This window comes from Pseudorca crassidens, chromosome 5 (assembly GCF_039906515.1).
Source record: "Pseudorca crassidens isolate mPseCra1 chromosome 5, mPseCra1.hap1, whole genome shotgun sequence".
Classification (NCBI taxonomy): domain Eukaryota; kingdom Metazoa; phylum Chordata; class Mammalia; order Artiodactyla; family Delphinidae; genus Pseudorca; species Pseudorca crassidens.
The window spans coordinates 82,890,235-82,915,515 of record NC_090300.1 but is presented as its reverse complement, the minus strand read 5'-3'; the positions used below and the strand labels follow the sequence as shown (position 1 = coordinate 82,915,515).

The window sequence follows — 25,281 nt, the reverse complement described above, 5'->3', positions numbered from 1 at the left end:
AGGACAGGTATATGTTTAGTTTTTAAAGAACTACAGCACATTTTTCTAAAGTGGTTGTGTCATTTTACACTTCTACCAACAATACTTGGTAGTAGTTTTTAAAAAATAAATAATTATTTTAGTCATTCTGGTGGTTGGATAGTGGTATCTTGTTGTGATTTTAATTTTTATTTCCCTGATGACTATTTTCACTGTTTTCTCTCTTTCAGACAGTTCGGCATGGTTTTCCTTATCAGCCCACAGCATTAGCCTTTGATCCAGTTCAGAAAATCTTGGCTATTGGGACGAGAACTGGTGCTATACGAATGTATCCTTATTTTTTGGTTCATTATTTGCTATATTAATACGAATTACATTTCCTTAAATATTTAGGTAAGTGAAATATTTATGACCAAATAAAGTTTACTGTTTCTTTAGCAATGAGTAACCCACATCATCAAATTTATTGGCATATATTTAATGTCTGTGAGATAAGTATTGATGCTCCTTTTAAAATCCCTGATATTGGTGATTTGTGTCTTCTACTTTTTCCTGATTAGTCTGGCTAGAAGCTTATCAGCTGCACTGATTTTCGTAAGAACCAACTTTTGGTTTCATTGCTTTTCTGTATTGTTTTCCTATATTTTATTTCATTGATTCCTGGTTTGATTTTTTTTATTTCCCCTCTTTTGATTAATTTTGGGTTTCATTTTATCTTTTTCTAGTGTTTTAAGGTGGAAACTGAAGTCACAGATTTGAGAACTTTCTTCTTTTCTAATATATGCCTGTAGGGCTGTGAATTTCCTCCCAAATTTTGTTTTAGTGTCATCCCGTTTCTGTAAATGTTTTCCTCTAAAAGTTTTATAGTGTCTGGCCTTACATTTAGGTCTTTAATCCATTTTGAGTTTATTTTGGTGTATGGTGTTAGGAAGTGTCCTAATTTCATTCTTTTACATGTAGCTGTCCAGTTTTCCCAGCACCACTTATTGAAGAGGCTGTATTTTCTACATTGTATATTCTTGCCTCCTTTATCAAAGATAAGGTGACCCTATGTGCATGTGTTTATCTCTGGGCTTTCTCTCCTGTTCCATTGATCAATATTTCTGTTTTTGTGCCAGTACCATACTGTCTTGATTACTGTAGCTTTGTAGTTTAGTCTGAAGTCAGGGAGCCTGATTCCTCCAGCTCCGTTTTTCTTTCTCAAGACTGCTTTGGCTATGCGGGGTCTTTTGTGTTTCTATACAAATAGTGAAATTTTTTGTTCTAGTTCTGTGAAAAATGCCATTGGTAGTTTGATAGGGATTGCATTGAATCTGTAGATTGCTTTGGGTAGTAGAGTCATTTTCACAATATTGATTCTTCCAATTCAAGAACATGGTATATCTCTGCATCTGTTGGTATCATCTTTAATTTCTTTCATCAGTGTCTTATAGTTTTCTGCATACAGGTCTTTTGTATCCTTAGGTAGGTTAATCCCTAGGTATTTTATTCTTTTTGTTGCAGTGGTAAATGGGAGTGTTTCTTTAATTTCTCTTTCATATTTTTCATCATTAGTGTATAGGAATGCAAGAGATTTCTGGGCATTAAATTTGTATCCTGCTACTTTACTAAATTCATTGATTAGCTCTAGTAGTTTTCTGGTAGCATCTTTAGGATTCTCTACGTAAAGTACATCATCTGCAAACAGTGACAATTTTACTTCTTCTTTTTCGATTTGTATTCCTTTTATTTCTTTTTCTTCTCTGATTGCTGTGGCTAAAACTTCCAAAACTATGTTGAATAATAGTGGTGACAGTGGACATCCTTGTCTTGTTCCTGATTTTAGAGGAAATGGTTTCAGTTTTTCACCATTGAGAATGATGTTGGCTGTGGGTTTGTCATATATGGCATTTATTATGTTGAGGTAAGTTCCCTCTATGCCTACTTTCTGGAGAGTTTTTATCATAAATGGGTGTTGAATTTTGTCGAAAGCTTTTTCTGCACCTATTGAGATAATCATATGGCTTTTATCCTTCAGTTTGTTATTGTGGTGTATCACATTGATTGAATTGCGTATATTGAAGAATCATTGCATTCCTGGGATAAACCCCACTTGATCATGGTGTATGATCCTTTTAATGTGTTGTTGGATTCTGTTTGCTAGTATTTTGTTGAGGGTTTTTGCATCTATGTTCATTAGGGATATTGGTCTGTAGTTTTCTTTTTTTGTGACATCTTTGTCTCGTTTTGGTATCAGGGTGGTGGCCTCGTAGAATGAGTTTGGGAGTGTTCCTCCCTCTACTATTTTTTGGAAGAGTTTGAGAAGGATAGGTGTTAGCTCTTCTCTAAATGTTTGATAGAATTTGCCTGTGAAGCCATCTGGTCCTGGGCTTTTGTTTGAAGATTTTTAATCGCAGTTTCAATTTCAGTGCTTGTGATTGGTCTGTTTATATTTTCTGTTTCTTCCTGGTTCAATTTCGGAAGGTTGTGCTTTTCTACAAATTTGTCTATTTCTTCCAGGTTGTCCATTTTACTGGCATATAGTTGCTTGTAGTAATCTCTCATGATTCTATGTATTTCTTTTTTTAAAAAAAAACATCATTATTGGCGTATAATTGCTCTACAATGGTGTGTTAGTTTCTGCTTTATAGCAAAGTGAATCGGCCATACATATACATATATCCCCATATATCCTCCCTCTTGTGTCTCCCCCCACCCTCCCTATCCCACCCCTCTAGGTGGTCACAAACCTTTATGTATTTCTGCACTGTCAGTTTTCACTTCTTTTTCATTTCTAATTCTGTTGATTTGAGTCTTCTCCCTTTTTTCTTGATGAGTCTGGCTAATGGTTTATCAATTTTGTTTATCTTCTCAAAGGACCAGCTTTTTGTTTTCTTGATCTTTGCTATTGTTTCCTTCATTTATTTTTTATTTTTATTTTTGCTCTCATTTATGATTTCTTTCCTTCTGCCAACTTTGGTTTTTTTTTTGTTCTTCTCTAATTGCTTTAGGAATAAGGTTAGGTTGTTTGAGATTGTTCTTGTTTCTTGAGGTAGGATCGTATTGCTATAAACTTCCGTCTTAGAACTGCTTTTGCTGCATCACATAGATTTTGAGTCATTGTGTTTTCATTGTCATTTGTTTCTAGATATTTTTGATTTCCTCTCTGATTTCTTCAGTGATCACTTGGTTATTTAGTAGCGTATTGTTTAGCCTCCATGTGTTTGTATTTTTTACATTTTTTTTCCTGTAATTGATATCTAGTCTCATAGCGTTGTGGTCAGGAAAGATAATTGATATGATATCAATTTTCTTAAATTTACAAAGGCTTAACTTGTGACCCAAGATATGGTCTATCCTGGAGAATGTTCCATAAGCACTTGAGAAGAAAGTGTGTTCTGTTGTTTTTGGATGGAATGTCCTATAAATATCAATTAAGTCCATCTTGTTTAATGTGTCATTTAAAGCTTGTGTGTCCTTATTTATTTTTATTTTGGATGATCTATCCATTGGTGAAAGTGGGACGTTAAAATCCCCTACTATTATTGTGTTTCTGTCAATTTCCCCTTTTCTGGCTGTTAGCATTTGCCTTATGTACTGAGGTGCTCCTGTGCTGGGTGCATAAATATTTGCATTTGTTATATCTTCTTTGATTGATCCCTTGATCATTATGTAGTGTCTTTCTTTGTTTCTTGTAATAGTCTTTATTTTAAAGTCTTTTTTGTCTGATATGAGAATTGCTACTCCAGCTTTCTTTTGATTTCCATTTGCATGGAATATCTTTTTCCATCCCCTCACTTTCAGTCTGTATGTGTCCCTAGGTCTGAAGTGGGTCTCTTGTAGACAACATATATATGGGTCTTGTTTTTGTATCCATTTAGCCTGTCTATGTCTTTTGGTTGGAGCATTTAATTCATTTACATTTTAGGTAATTATTTATATGTATGTTCCTATTACCAGTTTCTTAATTGTTTTGGCTTTGTTTCTGTAGGTCTTTTCCTTCTCTTGTGTTTCCTGCCTAGAGAAGTTCCTTTAGCATTTGTTGTAAAGCTGGTTTGGTGGTGCTGAATTCCCTTAACTTTTGCTTATTTGTAAAGGTTTTAATTTCTCCATCGAATCTGAATGGCATCCTTGCTGGCTAATCTTTTTTGTAGATTTTTCCCTTTCATCACTTAAAATATGTCCTGCCACTTCCTCTGGCTTGCAGAGTTTCTGCTGAAAGATCAGCTGTTAACCTTATGGGGATTCCCTTGTATGTTATTTGTTGTTTTTCCCTTGCTGTTTTTAATATTCTTTCTTTGTATTTAATTTTGATAGTTTGATTAATTTGTGTCTTGGTGTGTTTCTCCTTGGATTTATCCTGTATGAGACTCTCTGTGCTTTCTGGACTTCATTGAGTATTTCCTTTCCCATGTTAAGGAAATTTTCAACTATAATCTCTTCAAATATTTTCTCAGTCCCTTTCTTTTCCTCTTCTTCTTCTGGAACCCCTATAATTCGAATGTTGGTGCATTTAATGTTGTCCCAGAGGTCTCTGAGACTGTCCTCAATTCTTTTCATTCTTTTTTTCTTTATTCTGCTCTGCAGTAGTTATTTCCACTATTTTATCTTCCAGGTTACCTATCCGTTCTTCTGCCTCAGTTATTCTGCTATTGAAACCTTCTAGAGAATTTTTTGTTGTTGTTGTTGTTTTTGTTGTACACGGGCCTCTTACTGTTGTGGCCTCTCCCATTGCAGAGTACAGGCTCTGGACACACAGGCCCAGCGGCCATGGCTCACGGTCCCAGCCTCTCCGTGGCATGTGGGATCTTCTCGGACTGGGGCACCAACCCATGTCCCCTGCATTGGCAGGCGGACTCTCAGCCACTGCGGCACCTGGGAAGCCCCCTTCTAGAGAATTTTAAATTTCATTTATTGTGTTGTTCATCATTGTTTCTTTGCTCTTTAGTTCTCCTACATCCTTGTTAAACATTTCTTGTATTTTCTCCATTCTATTTCCAAGATTTTGTATTATCTTTACTATCATTACTCTGAATTCTTTTTCAGGTAGACTGCCTATTTCCTCTCATTTGTTTGGTCTGGTTGTTTTTTACCTTGCTCCCTCATCTGTTGCCTATTTTCTGTCTTCTCATTTTGCTTAACTTACTGTGTTTGGAGTCTCCTTTCACAGGCTGCAGATTTGTAGTTCCCGTTGTTTTTGGTGTCTGCCCCCAATGGGTAAGGTTGGTTCAGTGGCTTGTGTAGGCTTCCTGGTGGAGGACACTGGTGACTGTGTCCTGGTGGCTGTGGCTGGATATTGTCTTTCTGGTGGGCAGTGCTGAATCCAGTGGTGTGTTTTGCAGTGTCTGTGAACTTAGTATTAGTTTAGGCATCCTCTCTGCTAATGGGTGGGGTTGTGTTCCTGTCTTGGTAGTTGTTTGCCATGGGGCGTCCAGCACTGGAGCTTGCCTGCCATTGGGTGGAGCTGGGTCTTAGTGCTGAGATGGAGATCTCTGGGAGAGCTCTCGCCGATTGATATTACATGGGGCTCGAGGTCTCTGGCGGTCCAATGTCCTGAACGCAGCTCTCCCATCTCAGAAGCTCAGGCCTGACACCAGCCTGGAGTACCAAGATCCTGTCAGCCACACGACTCAGAAGAAAAGGAAGAAAAAAAGAGAAGTATAATAATTAATAATAAATAAAGAAATAAACTTAAATAACATTAAAAATTATTAAAATAAAAAAAAGTAATGAAAAAAGAAGAGAGCAACCAAACCAATAAAAAAAAATCCACTAATGGTAACAAGCGCTTAAAACTATACTGAGATAAACATAAAAATCAGAAACAAGTCAGTCACAGACAGCAAACCCCAAGTCTGCAGTTGCTACCAAAGTCCACTGCCTCAATTTTGGGTTGATTTGTTGTTTATTCAGGTATTCCACAGATGCAGCGTACCTCAAGTTGATTGGGGACATTTAATCCACTGCTCCTGAGGCTGCATGGAGAAATTTCCCTTTCTCTTCTTTGTTCCCACAGCTCCTGGGGTTCAGCTTTGGTTTGGGCCCCACCTCTGTGTATAGGTTGCCCTCAGGCTTCTATTCCCACCCAGACAAGATGGGGTTAAAGCACCAGCTGATTAGGGGGCTCTGACTCACTCATGCAGTTTGGAGGGAGGGGTATGGTTATTATAATTGGAATGCGGGGTGAGCCTGCAGCAGCAGAGGCCACTGTGACACTTCAACAGCCTGAGGCGTGCCGTGTGTTCTCCTGGGAAATTTGTCCCTGGATCATGGGACCCTGGCAGTGGCAGGCTGCACAGGCTCCCGGAGAGTGGGTGGGTGGGGAGGGCATGTAGATAGTGATCTGTGCTTGCCCACAGGATTCTTGATGGCTGCAGCAGCAGTGTTAGTGTTTCATGCCAGTCTCTGGTGTCTGAGCTGATAGCTGCAGCTCATGCCCATGTCTGGAGCTCGTTTAGGCGGTGCTCTGCCTTCTGTGGGCAGACAGGGAAGGAATCCCCTCTCCTCGCACACCCTGAAACAATGGTCTCTTGCCTCTTAGGCTGGTCCAGAGTTTTTCCTGGACTCCCTCCCAGCTAGCTGTGGTGCACTAGCCCCCTTCAGGCTGTATTCATGCAGCCAACCCCAGTCCTCTTCCTGGGGTCTGACTTCCAAAGCCCGAGTCTCAGCTCCCAGCCCCCACCCGCCCCGGTGGGTGAACAGACAAATTTCTCAGGGTGGTGAGTGCTGGCCGGCACTGATCCTTTGTGTTGGAATCTCTCTGCTTCGCCCTCTGCACCCCTGTTGCTGCCCACTCCTCCGTGGCTCTGGAGCTTCCCCCGCCCACTCCCTGTCTCCGCCAGTGAAGGGGTTTCCTATTGAGTGGAAACTTTTCCTCCTTCACAGCTCCCTCCCAGAGGTGCAGGTCCCATCCCTATTCTTTTGTCTCTGTTAACTTCTTTTTTTCTTTTGCCCTACCCAGGTACGTGGGGATTTTCTTGCCTTTTGGGAAGTCTGAGGTCTTCTGCCAGCGTTCAGTAGGTGTTCTACAGGAGTTCTTCCACATGTAGATGTATTTCTGATATATTTGTGGGTAGGAAGGTGATCGTCACGTCTTACTCCTCCGCCATCTTGAAGGTCCCTTGTTTATCTATTTTATATATACTAGTTTATATCTGCTAATCCCAAACTCCTAATTTATCCCTCTCTCTCTTTTCCCCTTTGGTAACCATGTTTGTTTTCTATGTCTGTGAGTCTGTTTCTGTTTTGTAAATAAATTCATTTGTATCATATTTTAGATTCCACATATAAGTGATAATATGATATTTGTCTTCTTCGTCTTTAACTTGTCTTTTCACCCTCTTAACAGGGCCTTTCAGAGTTCAGTTTATCAGTTTTTCCTTTATAGGTGCTGGGAGCTGAGGCTAGGGCTTCAGAGGTCAGACCCCAGGGATAGGACTGGGGTTGGCTGCGTGAACACAGCCTGAAGGGGGCTAGTGCACTACAGCTAGCCGGGAGGGAGTCCAGGAAAAACTCTGGACCTGCCTAAGAGGCAAGAGACCTTTGTTTCGGGGTGCGTGAGGAGAGGGGATTCCTTCCCTGTCTGCCCACAGAAGGCAGAGCACCGCCTAAATGAGCTCCAGAGATGGGCGTGACCCATGGCTATCAGCTCGGACACCAGAGACTGGCATGTGCTCTTTTGGAATCACCTTTTAGAACTCTTTGTCTAACCTTGGATCTTAATTATTTTCTTTCATTTTTTTCTAAAAATTTTATAGTTAAACATTTTATATTTAAATACAGGTTCCATTTTGAGTTAACTTTTTATTTCTATTGTCTTTATCTGCTTTCGGTATTAGGGTAATACTGGGTTCATAAAATGAATTGAGAAGTGTTCCCTCTGCTTCTGTTTTCTGTAATAGTTTGTATAAAATTGGTGTTAATTCTTTAAGTGTTTGGAAGAGTTTTCTAATGAGAGTACCTGGGCCTAGAGATTGTGAGATTTTTTTTATTACAGATTCACTTTTAAAAATTAGTTTTAGGACTATTTTAGCTTTCTCTTTTATCTTGTTAAATTTGCATAGTTTGTAGTCTTACTAGTGGTTTTTAAATTTTACTGATTTTTTGTTTTTGAGGAGCTACGCTTTTGTTTAATTGATTTTTCTCTGTTTTATTCTTTTCAATTTTTTTCTGAATTATCTTTATTATTTCCTTTCTTTACTTTTCTTTGAGATTATTTTGCTCTTTTTTCCTAGTTTTTTGAAGTAGGAACCTACGTTACTGATTTGTTCCCTTTCTCTTTTCTAAGGTATACATTTAGTGTTATTAATTCTCCTCTCAGCATGGCTTTAACTGGATTCCACAGATTTTGATATGTGCATTTGAATTTTCATTCAATCATATGTAGTTTTAAAAATTGCCTTTGAGACTCCTTTGAGCCATCAGTTACTTAGAAGTATTTTAATTAATTGGCAACTGTTTGGAAGTTTTCTTGTTATTGATTTTTAGTTTTGATATCATTATGGTCAGAAAACACACTCTTTATGATTTCAGTTCTTTTAAATTTGTTAAGATTTGTTTTGTGGCCTAGGATATGATCTGTCTTGGTGGATACTCTATGGACTATGGAAAAACATGTGCATTCTTTTCTTGTTGAGTGGAATGTTTTCTATTTGTCAACTAGATATTGTTGGTTGATTGTGTTGTTGAGTTCCATATTCTTGCTAATTTTTTGTCTGAAAATTCCTGTCAAATCCTGAAAGTAGAGTGAATTAGTTCTCCAGACTCTAATTTTGGATATATTTATCTCTTTCTAACTTCATTAGTTTTTGCTTTCTGTATTTTGAGACTCTGTGGTTTGGTGTGCACACATTTAGGATTGTTATATCTTCCATGGATTGATCCCTTTACCATTATGTAATGTCTTTACTTATCTCCAGTAATTCTCTTTGCTCTATAATTGACTTTATGTGATCTTAGTATAACCACTCCTACTTTTTAAAAACAAGTTAATGTTTACATGTTATATCTATTTTCATTCTTTTACTGTAAATTTATGTCATTGTACTTGAAGTGAGTTTATTGTATACAGCATATTGCTGGATCATTTTCTTTCTTTTTTTATTGAGGTGTAATTGACATATAACATTATCTTAAGTTCAGGTGTACAACATAATGATTTGGTATCTGTACATATTGTGAAATAATCACCACAATAAGTCTAGTTAACATGCATCACCACACATAGTTACAAACATTTTTTTTCTTCTGATGAGAACTTTAAAGATCTACTCTCTTAGTAACTTTCAAATATACAATAGAGTATTATTAACTATAATCACCACGCTATGCATTATGTCCTCAGATCTTATTTGTTTTACAATGGAAGTTTGACCTTTTGACCACCTTCATTGATTCTGCCCACCCCACACCTCCCACCTTTGGCAACCACCAATCTGTTCTCTATATCTACGTGTTCAGTATTTCTGTTTGTTTTTTAGATTCCACTACAAATGAGATTGTACAGTATTTGTCTTTCTCTGTCTGACTTATTTCAGTCAGCATTTGCCTTTAGTGTCCATCCATGTTATCACAAATGGCTAGATTTCATTCTTTTAATATGGCTGAATAACACTCTGTTCTCTATGTATACCACATTTCTTTGTCTATTCATCCATCATTGGACACTTAGGCTGTTTCCATATCTTGGCTATTGTAAATAATGCTGCAATGAATATGGGAGTATAGATATCTTTTTAAGTTAGGTTTTCATTTCCTTCTGATAAATACCCCAAAGTGGAATTGCTGGATTGTATGGTAGTTCTATTTTATTTTATTCTTAAAAAAATTATTTTATTTTATATTGGAGTATAGTTGATTAACAATGATGTGTTAGTTTCAGGTGTACAACACAGTGATTCAGTTATACACATGCAAGTATCCATTCTTTTTCACATTCTTTTCCCATTTTGATTATTAAAGAATACTGAGCCGAGTTCGCTGTGCTATACAGTAGGTCCTTGTTGGTTAACTATTTTAAATATAGTAGTGTTTACATGTCAATTGCAAACTTCCATACTGTTTTTCATAGTGCCTGCACCAATTTACAGTCTCACTAACAGTGCACAAGGGTTCTCTTTTCTCTACATCCTTGCTAACACTTGTTATTCCTTGTCTTTCTGGTAATAGCCATTTTAACAGGTGTGAGCTGGTTTCCCATTGTGGTTTTAAGTTGCATTTCCCTGATTATTAGTGATGTTGAATACCTTTTCATGTACCTCTTGGCCATCTGTATATCTTCTTTGGAAAAATGTCCATTCAGCTCCTCTGCCAATTTTTTAATTGAATTGTTTGGGTTTTTTTGCTATTGAGTCATATGAATTCTTTATATATTTTGGATATTAATCCCTTATCAGACATGATTTGCAAATATTTTCTCCCATATGATAGGTTTCTTTTTCATTTTGTTGACAGTTTGCTTTACTGTGCCGGAGCTTTTTAGTTTGATGTAGTCCCACTTAGTTTTGTATTTTGTTGTTGTTTTTTTGCTTTTGGTGTCAACTCTAAAAAATCATTGCCAATAATGATTTACAGGAGCTTACTGCTTATATTTTCTTCTAGGAGTTTTATGGTTTCAGGTCTTTTGTTCAAGTTCTTAATCCATTTTGAGTTAGTTTTTGTGTGTAGTGTAAGATAATGTCCAGCTTCATTCTTTTGCATATGGCTGTCCAGTTTTCCCAGCATCATTTATTGAAGAGACTGCCTTTTCCCCATTAAGTATTCTTGGCTTCCTTGTCAAATATTAGTTGACCATATATGCATGGGTGTATTTCTGGAATCTTGATTCTGTTCCATTGGTTTATGTGTCTGCTTTTATGCCAGTATCGTATTGTTTTGATTACTTATAGCTTTGTAATATAGTCTGAAACCAGGGAGCATGACACCTCCAGCTTTGCTCTTCTTTCTCAAGATTGCTTTCACTATTTGAGGTCTTCTGTGGTTCCGTACAAATTTTAGGATTATTTGTTCTAGTTCTGTGAAAAATGCCATGGGTATTTTGATAGGGATTGCATTGAATCTTTAGATTGCTTTGGATAGTATGGACATTTTAGCAGTATTAATTCTTCCACCCAAGAGTATAGTATATCTATCCATTTATTTCTGTTTTCAGTTTCTTCCATCAATGTCTTATAGTTTCCAGTATATAAGTGTTTTACCTCCTTGGGTAAACTTATTCCTAGATCTTTTATTCTTTTTGATGCAATTGCAAATGGGATTGTCTTCTTAATTTCTCTTTCTGGTAGTGTATAGAGATGTAACAGATTCCTGTATATTAATTTTGTATCCTGCAACTTTACTGAATTTATTTATTAGTTCTAGTAGTTTTCTGATAGAGACTTTAGGATGTTATACATTTAGTATCATGTCATCTGCAAATAGTGACAGTTTTACTTCTTCATTTGCAGTTTGAGTGCCAGGTGGGTGTGCATGTTCAGTTACTTGGTGAGCCCTGTCAACATACCCCCAGAAAAAGGATAGTGACTGACACTGCCTCACTTAAAATGGATGGGGTGGAAGTTCATCTTCCCACTGTGCTCCAGTGACATCAGGAGATATAAGAAGCATAGCATCAATCACTTCTCCCTGCACCACCTTGTTTTGCCTCATCAATGTGAATAGAGGTTCAGCTCCTACTAGGATTCTCTGATACAGTGTGGTTGCTGACTAGCCCTGCTTCACCCACCTTGTTCAGTCTTGTTGCTGTCAGGTGGAAGTGAGGATTCTGGTTCTGAATGACCACCTTGCTGACTTGGAGCGCTAGGAGGGTGTGAGTGAAGGCTAATGATGACTAGCCCCACCTTATACTACCTCATTCAATCTTGTTGCCCCTGGACTCCACTGATGCTATCTTGGTGGGGGAATTAGAACAACTTTTCCTTATGCTTGTAAGGGGATGGAAGATCAACTGCTAATTTAGACTCACTACTACTACTGCGTCAGGATTGGATTGCTGCCACCTGCCTCCGCTTGTATGGAGATGGGTGATCAGCATCCTGCTGAGTGCACTGATACAACCTGGCAGTGGAACAAAGTGCTACCTGCTTCTTCCAGGCAGGGGATGGGTGATTAGCAACCTGCTTGTGACCTTAAATACTACCTTCTGGGGGAGTTGAAGTGTGCTCTCTGCAGCGTGGGAGTGAGATGAGGTAGAAGATCAGCTCTGCAGTCAGCTCTGTTGAACTCCCATGGAGTGGGAAAGAGAAGAGTATGGTTTTCTCATTGTTGTTTGGCTAGAGTATGGTTTTCTCATTGTTTGGCTAGAATTGTGGGTAATGCCACAATTTGCTTTTAGCCTACCCTCTTCTCTGTCCTTTGACTGGGAGAACAGCCTTTTCTTGGATTGTTTTTTGTTTTTGTCTTTATTTTTTGCTTGTGCTAGTTGGTGGTCCTGGGTTGGAAACTTCTGCAGCGTCCTGTCCAGGACATATGGGACACAATAAGGAAACTCAAGGAACTCACTGCTGTGTCACTCCCCATTTCCTGAGATGCCTAGGCATTTCTCCCTTCTACCTCAGAGTTTCCTTTCACTTGTTTATAATATTATCTCCAGGGCAGGGTTTTTATTTTTGTTTTCAGTTGTGAAAGACAGAAACTGGGAGGAATAGGGCTCTTTCATCTTGGCAGAATTGTAATTCTCCATCCCCAGATTTTAACATGTTGTTTTTTCCTTCCATTTAACTTAAAATATTTTCTAATTTCTGCTTGATTTCTTTTCTTTATGTGTAGGTTATTTATAAGTGTTTTATTTAGTTTCTAAACATTAGAGATTTTTCCAGAGATCTTTCTGTTATTGATTTCTAATTTAATTCAATTGTGGTCAGACAATATACTTTATATGACCTGAATACTTTTAAATTAATTGAAGCTTGGTTTATGGCCCTGTCTGTGGTCTATCATGACAAATGTTAAATATGCATTTGAAATGAATGTGTATTCTGCTATTGTTGGGTGGATTTATCTGTAAGTATTAATCAGGTAAAATTGATAGTGTTCCCTAATACCATACACAAAAATAAGCTCAAAATGGATTAACGACCTAAATGTAAGGCCAGAAACTATCAAACTCTTAGAGGAAAACATAGGCAGAACACTCTATGACATAAATCACAGCAAGATCCTTTTTGACCCACCTCCCAGAGAAATAGAAATAAAAACAAAAATAAACAAATGGGACCTAATGAAACTTCAAAGCTTTTGCACAGCAAAGGAAACCATAAACAAGACCAAAAGAAAACCCTAAGAATGGGAGAAAATATTTGCAAATGAAGCAACTGACAAAGGATTAATTTCCAAAATTTACAAGCAGCTCATGCAGCTCAATAACAAAAAAACAAACAACCCAATCCAAAAATGGGCAGAAGACCTAAATAGACATTTCTCCAAAGAAGATATACAGACTGCCAACAAACACATGAAAGAATGCTCAACATCATTTATCATTAGAGAAATGCAAATCAAAACTACAATGAGGTATCATCTCACACCAGTCAGAATGGCCATCATCAAAAAATCTAGAAACAATAAATGCTGGAGAGGGTGTGGAGAAAAGGGAACACTCTTGCACTGCTGGTGGGAATGTGAATTGGTTCAGCCACTATGGAGAACAGTATGGAGGTTCCTTAAAAAACTACAAATAGGGGCTTCCCTGGTGGCGCAGTGGTTCAGAGTCCACCTGCCCGACGCAGGGGACACGGGTTCGTGCCCCGGTCTGGGAAGATCCCACATGCTGCGGAGTGGCTGGGCCCGTGAGCCATGGCCACTGAGCCTGCGCGTCCGGAGCCTGTGCTCCGCAACGGGAGAGGCCACAACAGTGAGAGGCCCGGGTACCGCAAAAAAAAAAAAAAAAAAAAAACTACAAATAGAACTACCATATGACCCAGCAATCCCACTACTGGGCATATACCCTGAGAAAACCAAAATTCAAAAAGAGTCATGTACCAAAATGTTCATTGCAGCTCTATTTACAGTAGCCCAGAGATGGAAACAAGCTAAGTGCCCATCATCGGATGAATGGATAAAGAAGATGTGGCACATATATACAATGGAATATTACTCAGCCATAAAAAGAAACGAAATTGAGCTATTTGTAATGAGGTGGATAGACCTAGAGTCTGTCATACAGAGTGAAGTAAGTCAGAAAGAGAAAGACAAATACCGTATGCTAACACATATATATGGAATTTAAGGAAAAAAAATGTCATGAAGAACCTAGGGGTAAGACAGGAATAAAGACACAGACCTACTGAAGAATGGACTTGAGGATATGGGGAGGGGGAAGGGTGAGCTGTGACAGGGCGAGAGGGAGGCATGGACATATATACACTAACAAACGTAAGGTAGATAGCTAGTGGGAAGCAGCCGTATGGCACAGGGATATCGGCTCGGTGCTTTGTGACTGCCTGGAGGGGTGGGATAGGGAGGGTGGGAGGGAGACGCAAGAGGGAAGAGATATGGGAACATATATATATGTATAACTGATTCACTTTGTTATAAAGCAGAAACTAACACACCATTGTAAAGCAATTATACCCCAATAAAGATGTTAAAAAAATTGCTAGTGTTATTCAAATCTATATTTATGCTGATTTTTTATCCACTTCTATCTATTACTGAGACAGAGGTATTGAAATCTCCCACTATCATTTTAGAATGATCTGTTTATCATTGAAGTTCTATCAGTTTTGTTTTGTTTTATTTCATGTATTTTGAAGCTCTGTTTTTAGCTGTATGAACAGTTAGGAGTATTAAGTTATTTTGTTGAGTTAACTCTTTTAACATTATGAAATGACCTTCTTTGTCTTTGGTAATATTCTTTGATCTGAAATTTACTTTGTCTGATATGGATATAGCCGCTGAAGCTTTCTTTTGATTATTCTTAGCATGGTGCATCTTTTTCCGTCTCTTTTACTTTAACCTATTTGTGTCTTCATATTTAGTGTGTTCTTGTAGGCAGCATATAGTTGGGTATTGCTTTTCTGCCTAATTTGACAGTCTCTGTCCTTTATAATTTTTTGATTCATTTTTATATTAAAGATAGATTTATGTTTTAACATAATAGTTATTTTTAAGAGATGTTACTTTTCTTGTTAGAGAATACATTAATCAATTTAAATTTCATCTTTTAATATTATCATATAGTAAATTTGACTTTTCTTTTAATAATATACAGTTCTATGAATTAAGTACAGGTATACCTCATTTTATTTTGCTTTGCAGGTATTCGTTTTTTATAAATTGAAGGTTTGTGGCAACCCTGTGTCTTCAGGTCTATCAGCACCATTTTTCCAACAGGATTTGTTCACTTACTGTCTCTGTGTCACTTTTTGGTAATTTTCTCAATATTTCAAGTCCTCCACCAGCAAAAAGACTGCGACTCACTGAAGGCTCAGATGATGGTTAGCACTTCCTAGCAATAAAGTATTTTTAATTAAGGTATGTACATTTTTTTAGACATAATGCTATTGCACACTTAATAGACTACAGTATAGTGTAAACAACATTTATACACACTGGAAAATCAGAAAATTCGTGTGACTCCCTTTACTGTGACTGCCTTCCTCTATTAGTTTTATAGTTTTAGCTTTTTAATTTAAGCTGTGATTCATTTTGAGTTAATTTTTATATATGGTATTAGGATGGGATCTACATCCTTTCGCATGTGGATATTCAGTTGTTGCAGCACTATTTCCTAAAAACAAATAATCTGTCTCCATTAAATTGTCTTGATATCCTTGTTGAGAATCAGTTGACTAAGTATGTGAGGGTTTATTTCTAGAATCTCAATTCTGTTCCAATTAACTCTATGTCTGCCTTATTCCAGTACCTTATTGTTTTGATTACTGTAGCTTTCTATACAATTTTAAGTTAGAATCTTCCAACTTTATTCTTGTTTTTTAAGATTATTTTTATATTCTGTGTCTCTTAAATATCCATATGAATCTTTGGATCATCTTGTCTGTTGCTGCAAAAATGCAGCTGGGATTTTGATAGGGATTGAACTGATTCTGAATTTGGGGAGTACTACCACCTTAATAATATTGTCTTTTGATCTATAGGTATGAGATGTCTTTCCATTTATTAGGTCTTTAATTATTTTCATCAATGTTTATAGTTTTTAGAATATAAGTTTTATACTTTTGTTCAGTTTATTCCTATTTTATTACTTTGGATGCTACTATAAATGGTATTATTTTCTTAATTTAATTTTTGGATAGTGCTTTGCTAGTATATAGAGAAACATAATTGATTTTTGTACATTGATTTTGTTACCTGCAGCCTTAATGAACTCTTTTATTAGTTGTAATAATTTTTCAGTATATTTCTTAGGATTGTGTACAGACATACCTTGGATATACTGTGGGCTCAGTTCCAGACCATTGCAATAAAGCAAATATTGCAATAAAGTGTCACATGAATATTTTGATTTCCCAATGGATATAAAAGTTATGTTTACACTCTGCTATTGCCTATGAAGTATGCAATAGCATTATATCTAAAAAAATAATGTATATGCCTTAATTGAAAAACATGTGTACATGCCTTTATTGCTAAAAAGGCTAATCATCATCTGACAATGCAGGGTTGCCATAAACCTTACATTTGTAAAAAAAACTCAGTATCTGAGAAGTGCAATAAAGCAAAGCACAATAAAAGAAGGTATTCATGTGTGTACAAGATCATGTTACCTACAAGTAATTTTAGTTCTTCCTTTGTAATCTGGGTGTCCTTTATTTCTCTTGTTTAATTGCCATTGATAAAACCTTTAGTATATATTTGTCTCATTTCTGATCTTAGAAGGAAAGCATTCATTGTTTCACTAGTATGACATTAACTAGCAATGGGTTTTTTGTACACACCCTTTATCAGATTGAAGAAATTTCTTTCTATTGTTAATTCATTGAGAGTTTTTTATCATGAAGGTGTACAAAATTTTCTCAAATACTTTTTCTGCACCTACTGAGATGACCAGGTGACTTTTGTTCTTTATTCTATTGATATGGTATATTACATTAATTGATTTTTTAATGTTAAACCAGTGTTGCAATCCTGGAATAAATCTCACCGGGTCATGATAAATGACCCTTTTTAGATGTTGCTGTATTCAGTTTGCTTATATTTTGCTGAGAATTTTTGTGTCTATATTAATAAATTATTGGTCTTAAGTTTTCTTTCTTTGTAATATCTTTGTCTGTTTCTGATTTCAGGGTAGTCTGGCCTAATAGAATAAGTTGGAAAGTGTTTTCTCTTCTGATTTTTAAGAGAGTTAATGAAGAATAGGTATTAATCTTAACTTTTTGGTAGAATTCACCAATGAAGCCATCTGGGCTTTTCACCCTGAGAAGTTATTTGATTACTAAATCAATCGCTTTAAAGGTCTATTCAGATTTTTAAACTTCTTTTCTAATCAATTAGCTTATGTCTTTCTAGGAATTTTTTCATTTTATCTATATTATCTAATTTGTTGGCATATAATTGTTTATAGTATCCCCTTATAATCTTTATTTTTGTAAGATTTGTAGTCTGTCCCATTTTTTACTTCCTGATTTTAATTATTTGTGTGTTTTCTTTATGGTTGATCTAGATGAATGTTTGTAAATTTTGATGTTTTTTTAAAGAACCAACTTTTGGTTTCATTGATTTTCTTTATTTTTGTTTTATACTCCATTTTAGTAATATCAGCTCATCTTTTTCATTTTGTTTCTTCTGATTGCTTGGGTTTAGTTTACTCTGCTTTTGTTGTTTCTTATGGTGCAATTTTAGGTTATTAAATTGAGATCTTTTTTTTGTATAGATGCTTAATTTCCATCTAAGAACTTCTTTAGCTGTATCCCCTAAGTTTTATTATGTTGTGTTTTCATTTTTATTCATCTAAAATTATTTTAAAGTTTCCCTTGTGACTCCTTTGACCTGTTGGTTATTTAGGGATATGCTCTTTAATTTCCACATATTTGTGAATTTCCCAAATTTCTTTCTGTAACTGATTTCTAACTTCACTCCATTGTGGCCAGAGAACATAATTTATATGATTTCAATCCTTTTAAATGTATTAAGGCTTGTTTTATGGCCTATCTGGTTTCAACTTCTACATGTGAAGAGCTTGGAAGTTGTCAAATGAAATAAAATGAAGTTAAAATGTTGGTCAAACCTAAAATCAACAACCTTTCCTGAACCTATTAGAGAAATAAGGTTGCAGGGCATACTTTCACCCCAAAATCTGAAGAGAACAGCAAATCTAGAGAGTCACAGAAATTTCAGAAGCCGCTGGAACCATAAGCTGGTAGGAACACTCAAATAGTAATTTTTTTTCCAAATTGTTAGATGCTGAATGTGTGATTAGCATGAAAACATGAAACTCCTGAGGGCCAAAGTGTTAGGGGAGCCCCCATACTTTCATGTCTGACTTTCAACAAAAAATTGTAAGCCATTCCAACAATAAGACATGCCGTCTAAACAGCAATAAGAAATGCAATCTAAATAGATAAAGCAAGCATCATAACCAGACTCAGCTATGACACAGATTATAGAATGATTAGATAAGAAATTAAAAACAACTGTGATTAATATGCTAAGAGTTCTAATGTAAACATTAGACAATGTGTCTAAAAGTTAACCACATGTAAGATGGGTAATCTAAGCAGGGAGATGGAAACTCTAAGAAATAGTCCAAAGGAAATGCCAGAAATCAAAAACACTGTACAGAAATGAAGAATAGCTTTGATGAACTTATCAATGGACAAGACTCAGGCAAAGAAAGAATCATTGAGTTTGAACGTGGGTCAATAGAAATTAAAGAGTAAAGAGAGAAAATAATTGAAGAAAAAGCATGGTAGAATATCCAAGAGCTGTGTGCCAGTTTCAAAAGGTGTAAAGTAAATGTTCTTGGACTACCAGAAAGAGAAGAAAGAGTGAGAAGAACAGAAGAACTATATTTGAAGTAAACTATGGCTGAGAACTTTTCAGAATTAATAACATACACCAAATCACAGATTGAGGAATCTCAGGGAACAACAAACAGGATAAATACAAAAAAGAAAACTGCATGAGGCATGTAATATTCACTTTAGATAAGAAAATACAGAAAATCTTGAAGGAAGCCAGAGGAAGGAAACTGCCTTACTAGTAGAGGAAAAAGGATAAGAGTGAAATATATAAAGTGTTGAAAGGAAAAGCCAGCAACATATAATTCTGTATCTAGGAAATTATATTTCACAAGTGAAGTGGAAACCGTGAAAATTAAAAAGAAATGTTAGAACACAAAATCAACACCAAAAAATCAGTTTTTTCTATATACTAACAATGAATAATCTGAAAAGGAAATTAAGAAGACAATTCCAATTACAGTAGCATCAAAAAGAATAAAATATTTGGGAATAAATTTAACCAAGGAGACAAAAGACTTGTACACTGAAAACTACAAAATGTTTCTGAAATAAGTTTAAGAAGATCTAAATAAATGGAAAGAAATCCTGTGTTCTTGGGTTAGAAGGCTTAATATTGTTAAGATGTCAGTACTACCCAAAGTGATCTACAGATTCAGTGTAATCCCTATCAACTCAATATGTTTTTTAGAAAGAGAAAAATTCATCCTAAATTTCATATGGAATTTCCAGGGACTCCAAATAGCTAAAACAATCTTGAAAGAGGACAAAGTTGGAGGTCTCAAACTTCCTGATTTTGAAACTTATTACAAAGCTATGGTCATCAAAGCAGTGTGGTAATAGTGCAAAGACAGACATATAGACCAATGGAATAGAATAGAGAGCCTACAAATAAACCCTTGAATACATGGTCAAATGATTTTTGGTAAGAGTGCCAATACCATTCAATTGGAAAAGGACAGTCCTCTCAACAAGTGGTTCTGGGAAAACTGGATATCCACATACAAATAATAGAGTTGGAATCTTACCTTAAACCATATACAAAAATTAAGTCAATATGGATCAAAGACCTAAAAGCTAAACCTATAAAACTCTTAGAAAGAAATAAAGGAAAAATTCATGACAATGGATTTAGCAATGATTTTTGCTTATGGTGTCCAAAGCATAGGCAACCAAAGAAAAAAATAGATGTATTAGACTTCTTCAATATTAAAAACTTTTGTGCATCAAAGGACACTATTAAGAGAGTGAAAAGGCAACCCGTGGAATGGGAGAAAATATTGGCAAATCATATATTTGATAAGGGATTGATATCAGAATATGTGAAGAACGCTTACAACTTAACAGCAAGAAACCAAACCCAGCTAAAAATGGGCAAAGGACTGGAATAGACATTTCTCCAAAGAAGATATACAGATGGCCATTAAACATATGAAAACATGCTCAATATTAGGGAAATGCAAATCAAAACCACAATGAAATACCACTTCACACTTACTAGGAAAGATATTATTTAAAAAAATTTAAAACGTGGATGGATGAGCAGAAAGTAGTACATATACATGGTGGAATATTATTCAGCCATGAAAAGAAAGGAAATTTTGATACATGCTACAACATGAATGGACCTTAAAGACATTATGTTAAGTGAAAGAAGCCAGTCACAAAAGGACATGTATTGTCATTATATGAAGTTCTTTGAGTAATGAAATTCATAAAGACAGAAACTAGAATGGTAACTTCCAAGGCTAGGAATGGAGAGCGTAATGGGGAGTTATTGTTTAATAGGTACAGAGTTTCAGTTGGGGAAGAACAAAAAAGTTCTGGTGATGGATGGTGGTGATGGTTCCCAACAATGTGATTGTACTTAATGCCACAGAACTGTGTACTTGATAATGGTTAAAATGGTAAATTTTATGTTATATATATTTTATCACAATGAAAAAATAAAATAAGAAAATAATTAAAAATTTTCAAAAAGAAATAAAATTTGGGGAGAGAAGTAAGTAGAAATAAAGAGTTCCTCAGACAAACAAAAAATTAGAGAATTCACTGCCATCAGAGCTGCACCTAAAAATGTTAAAAAGAAGTGTTTTAGGGAAGAAGAAAATGATATGTCAGAAATGTAAATCTATGTAAAGGAAGAGTGTTGGGGAAGGAATAAATGAAGGTAAAGCAGAATCTCCTATTTTTTCTTCTTATTTTTTTATTGAGATATAATCAGAGTATAACATTGTATAAATTTAAGGTATACAGTATGTTTGATACATTTACATATTGCAATATGATTACAATGTAGTATTAGGTATTGTTCCCAAACTCAGGAGCACCCCAGGTGAAATTCAAAACTGGGTTCCATACACAGAGGGCAAAGAGAGGCCAAAGAAAGAGGCAGACCAGTCCAGATTGGTAGGTGGTAGTTTTAATCAGCAAGGCAATTTGCATACAAGGCTTGTCCTGAAAGACTGCAAGATGAATAGATGACCACTCTGGCCCACCAGAATCCCGAAAGTTTATATAGAGGGCTTAACTGGGTTCAGCCATGTATTCAATCTGGATGGTCTCAATAATACATTACTCTCTCAAAGCTGCATCTTTGAAATGGCTACTAGTATGAGAATAGCAGTTGGGTGGACCTTACATTCCAAGGACAATGGAGGGTGTGTGGAGCCTCTAATTGCCTGGATAGACTGGTGGTTTTATCTTCTTGATGATATCCTCCAACATACCTTCATCATATCCCATAATTATCTTTTTATTTTTGTGATCTAGTTTCTTTATAACTTTGTAAAGAGTTTCTTTACAACTTTGAAGTATATAATACAGTATTTTTAACTATAATGACAGTGTTATACATTAGATCTCCAGAACTTATTCATCTTCTAACTGCAAGTTTGTACCTCTTGATCAACATCTCCCCAATTCCTCCACCTCCTCAGACCCTGGTAACAACCATTCTAAGTTTCTACAAGTTCAAGTTTATTAGAGTCTACATATAAGTGATAATATACAGTATTTTTCCTTCTCTGTCTGACTTATTTCACTTAGCATAATGCCAACAAAGTCCATTCATGTTGTTGCAAATGGCAGGATTTCCTTCTTTCTCATGGCTGAATGATATTCTATTGTGTGTGTGTGTATGTGTATACATGCATTACATATGTATGTATATATGTACATATATTTATACACACATATATAAAAAATGTTTTCTTTATCCATTCATCTGTTGATGGACACATAGTTTGTTTCCATGTCTTGGCTGTTGTGAATAATGCTGCAGAGCATGGGGCATGGGGATACTGATATCATTTTGAGAGAGTGATTTCATTTCCTTAGTATATATATACACCCAGAAGTGGAATTGCTGGATCATATGGTATCTCTATTTTTATCTTTTGAGGAACCTCCAAACTGTTTTCCATAATAGCTGTACCAATTTACATTTCCAGCAACAGTGCACAAGGGTTCCCTTTTCTCCACATCCTTGCCAATGCTTTTTGATTACAGTCATTCTGACAGATGTGAGATGATAGCTCATTGTGGTTTAGATTTGCATTTCCTTGATGATTAGTGATGTTGAGCATGTTTTCATGCTGTTGGCCATTTGTATGTCTTTTCTGGAAAAATGTCAGAAAAAATTCAGGTCCTTTGCCCCTCCCCTCCTCTTGTGGCTGTTGATTTCTATGAATATTTTGGTACATTTTGGATATTAACCTCTTACCTGATATATGGCATGCAAGTATGTTCTCTAGTTCTGTAGGTTTCTTCTTCATTCTGTTGATTACATCTTTTGCTGTACAGAAGCTTTTTTGTTTGCTGTAGTGCCACTTGTTTATTTTTGCTTTTGTTGCTTGTGCTTTTGGTGGTATCCAAAAAATCATTGCCAAAACCAATGTCAAGGAGATTTTGGTGTATATTTTCTTCCAGGAGTTTTATAGTTCCAGGTCTTACATTGAAATCATTAATTCATTTCAAGTTACTTTCTGTGAATGATGTAAGATAGGGATCCATTTCATTCTCTTGCATCAGAATATTTATTTCTATGTATAGAAAACACCCAATGTCATTTTTTGAAAATACTATCCTTTCTTCATGGTGTATTCTAGGCTCCCTTGTCAAATATTAGTTGACTGTATGTGTGTGGGCTTATTTCTAGGCTCTTGATTCTGTTTCATTGGTCTCTGTGTCTGTTTCTGCACCAGTATCATACTGTTTTGGTTACTGTAGCTTTGTAATATAGTTTGAAATCAAGAAGTATGGTGGCTGCAGCTTTGTTCTTTTTTTTAGGGGGTTTGAAAAATGTAATAGTTGAAATAAAATTCTTTTTTTATACATCTTTATTGGAGTATAATTGCTTCACAGTGCTGTGCTGGTTTCTGTTGTACAGCAAAGTGAATCAGCCATATGCATACATATATCCCCATATCCCCTCCCTCTTGAGCCTCCCTCCCACCCTCCCTATCCCACCCCTCTAGGTTGTCGCAAAGCATTGAGCTGATCTCCCTGTACTCTGCTGCTTTCCACTAGCTATCTGTTTTACATTTGGTAGTGTATATATGTTGATGCTTCTCTCACTTTGCCCCAGCTTCCCCCTCCCCCACCATGTCCTCAAGTCCATTCTCTATATCTCCGTCTTTATTCCTGCTCTGCCACTAGGTTCAGTACCATTTTTTTAAGATTCCATTTATATGCATTAGCATATGGTATTTGTTCTCTCTTTCCGACTTACTTCACTCTATGACAGACTCTAGGTCCATCCACCTCATTAAAAATTACTCAATTTCGTTTATTTTTATGGCTGAGTAATATTCCATTGTATATATGTGCCACATCTTCTTTCTCCATTCATCTGTTGATAGACATTTAGATTGCTTCCATGTCCTGGCTACTGTAAATAGTGCTGCAGTGAACGTTGTGGTACATGTCCCTTTTTGAATTATGGTTTTCTCAGGGTATATGCCAAGTAGTGGGATTGCTTGGTCATATGGTAGTTCTATTTTTAGTTTTTTAAGGAACCTCCATACTGTTTTCCATAGTGGTTGTATCACTTTACATTCCCACCAACAGTGCAGGAGGGTTCCCTTTTCACACACGCTATTCAGCATTTATTGTTTCTAGATTTTTTGATAATGGCCTTTTTGACCAGTGTGAGGTGATACCTCATTCTAGTTTTGATATGCATTGCTCTAATAATTAGTGATGTTGAGCATCTTTTCATGTGCCTCTTGGCCATCTGTATGTCTTCTTTGGTGAAATGTCTATTTAGGTCTTCCACCCATTTTTTAATTGGATTGTTTGTTTTTTTGAGGTTGAGCTCCATGAGCTGTTTGTATATATTGGAGGTTAATCCTTTGTCCGTTGGAGATTAATCCTTAGTCCATTGTTTCATTTGCAAATATTTTCTCCCATTCTGAGGGTTGTCTTTACATTTTTGTTTATGGTTTCCTTTGCTGTGCAAAAACTTTTAAGTTTAATTAGGTCCCATTTGTTTATTTTTGTTTTTATTTACATTACTTTAGGAGGTGGGTCAAAAAAAGATCTTGCTGTGGTTTTATGTCAAAGAATGTCTTTCCTATGTTTTCCTCTATGAGTTTTATAGTGTCCAGTCTTACATTTAAGTCCTTGATCCATTTTGAGTTTATTTTTGTGTATGGTTTCTAATTCTAATTTCATTTCATTCTTGTACATGTAGCTGTCCAGTTTTCCCAGCACCACTTATTGAAGAGGCTTTCTTTACTCCATTGTATGTTCTTGCTTCCTTTGTCGTAAATTAGGTGACCATATGTGCATGGTTTATCTCTGGGCTTTCTGTCCTATACCATTGATCTATATTCCTGTTTTTGTGCCAGTACCATACTTTCTTGATTACTGTAACTTTGAAGTATAGTTTGAAGTTGGGGAACCTGATTCCTCTGGCTCCATTTTTCTTTCACAAGATTGCTTTTCCTTTTCAGGGTCTTTTGTGTTTCCATACAAATTGTAAAATTTTTTGTTCTAATTCTGTGAAGAATGCCATTTTCTCCACATCCTTGCCAACACATTATTTGTGGTCTTTTTGAAGATAGCTATTCTGACAGGTGTGAGGTGATATCTCATTGTGGTTTTAATTTGCATTTCCCTGATGATTAGCAATGTTGAGCATCTTTTTTTTTTTTTTTTTTTTTTTTTGTGATACGTGGGCCTCTCACTGTTGTGGCCTCTTCCGTTGTGGAGCACAGGCTCCAGACGCGCAGGCTCAGCAGCCATGGCTCACGGGCCCAGCTGCTCTGCGGCATGTGGGATCTTCCTGGCCTGGGGCACAAACCCGTCTCCCCTGCATCGGCAGGCGGATTCTCAACCACTGCGCCACCAGGGAAGCCCGAGCATCTTTTTATGTGCCTGTTGGCCATCTGTGTGTCTTCTT

At 36.2% G+C, this 25,281-nt stretch overlaps 1 protein-coding gene across 4 annotated transcripts in view; it reads left to right on the top strand.

The window, feature by feature from the left end:
- The window catches only part of STXBP5L (syntaxin binding protein 5L), a 371,562-nt gene that overhangs the window by 56,353 nt on the left and 289,928 nt on the right, over positions 1 to 25,281 (top strand). For all 4 annotated transcript variants that reach the window (XM_067738756.1, XM_067738754.1, XM_067738755.1 and 1 more), the window contains exon 3: positions 210 to 307. In XM_067738756.1, coding sequence (XP_067594857.1) covers positions 210 to 307 — 98 coding nt within the window. The remainder of the gene's footprint in view (positions 1 to 209; positions 308 to 25,281) is intronic.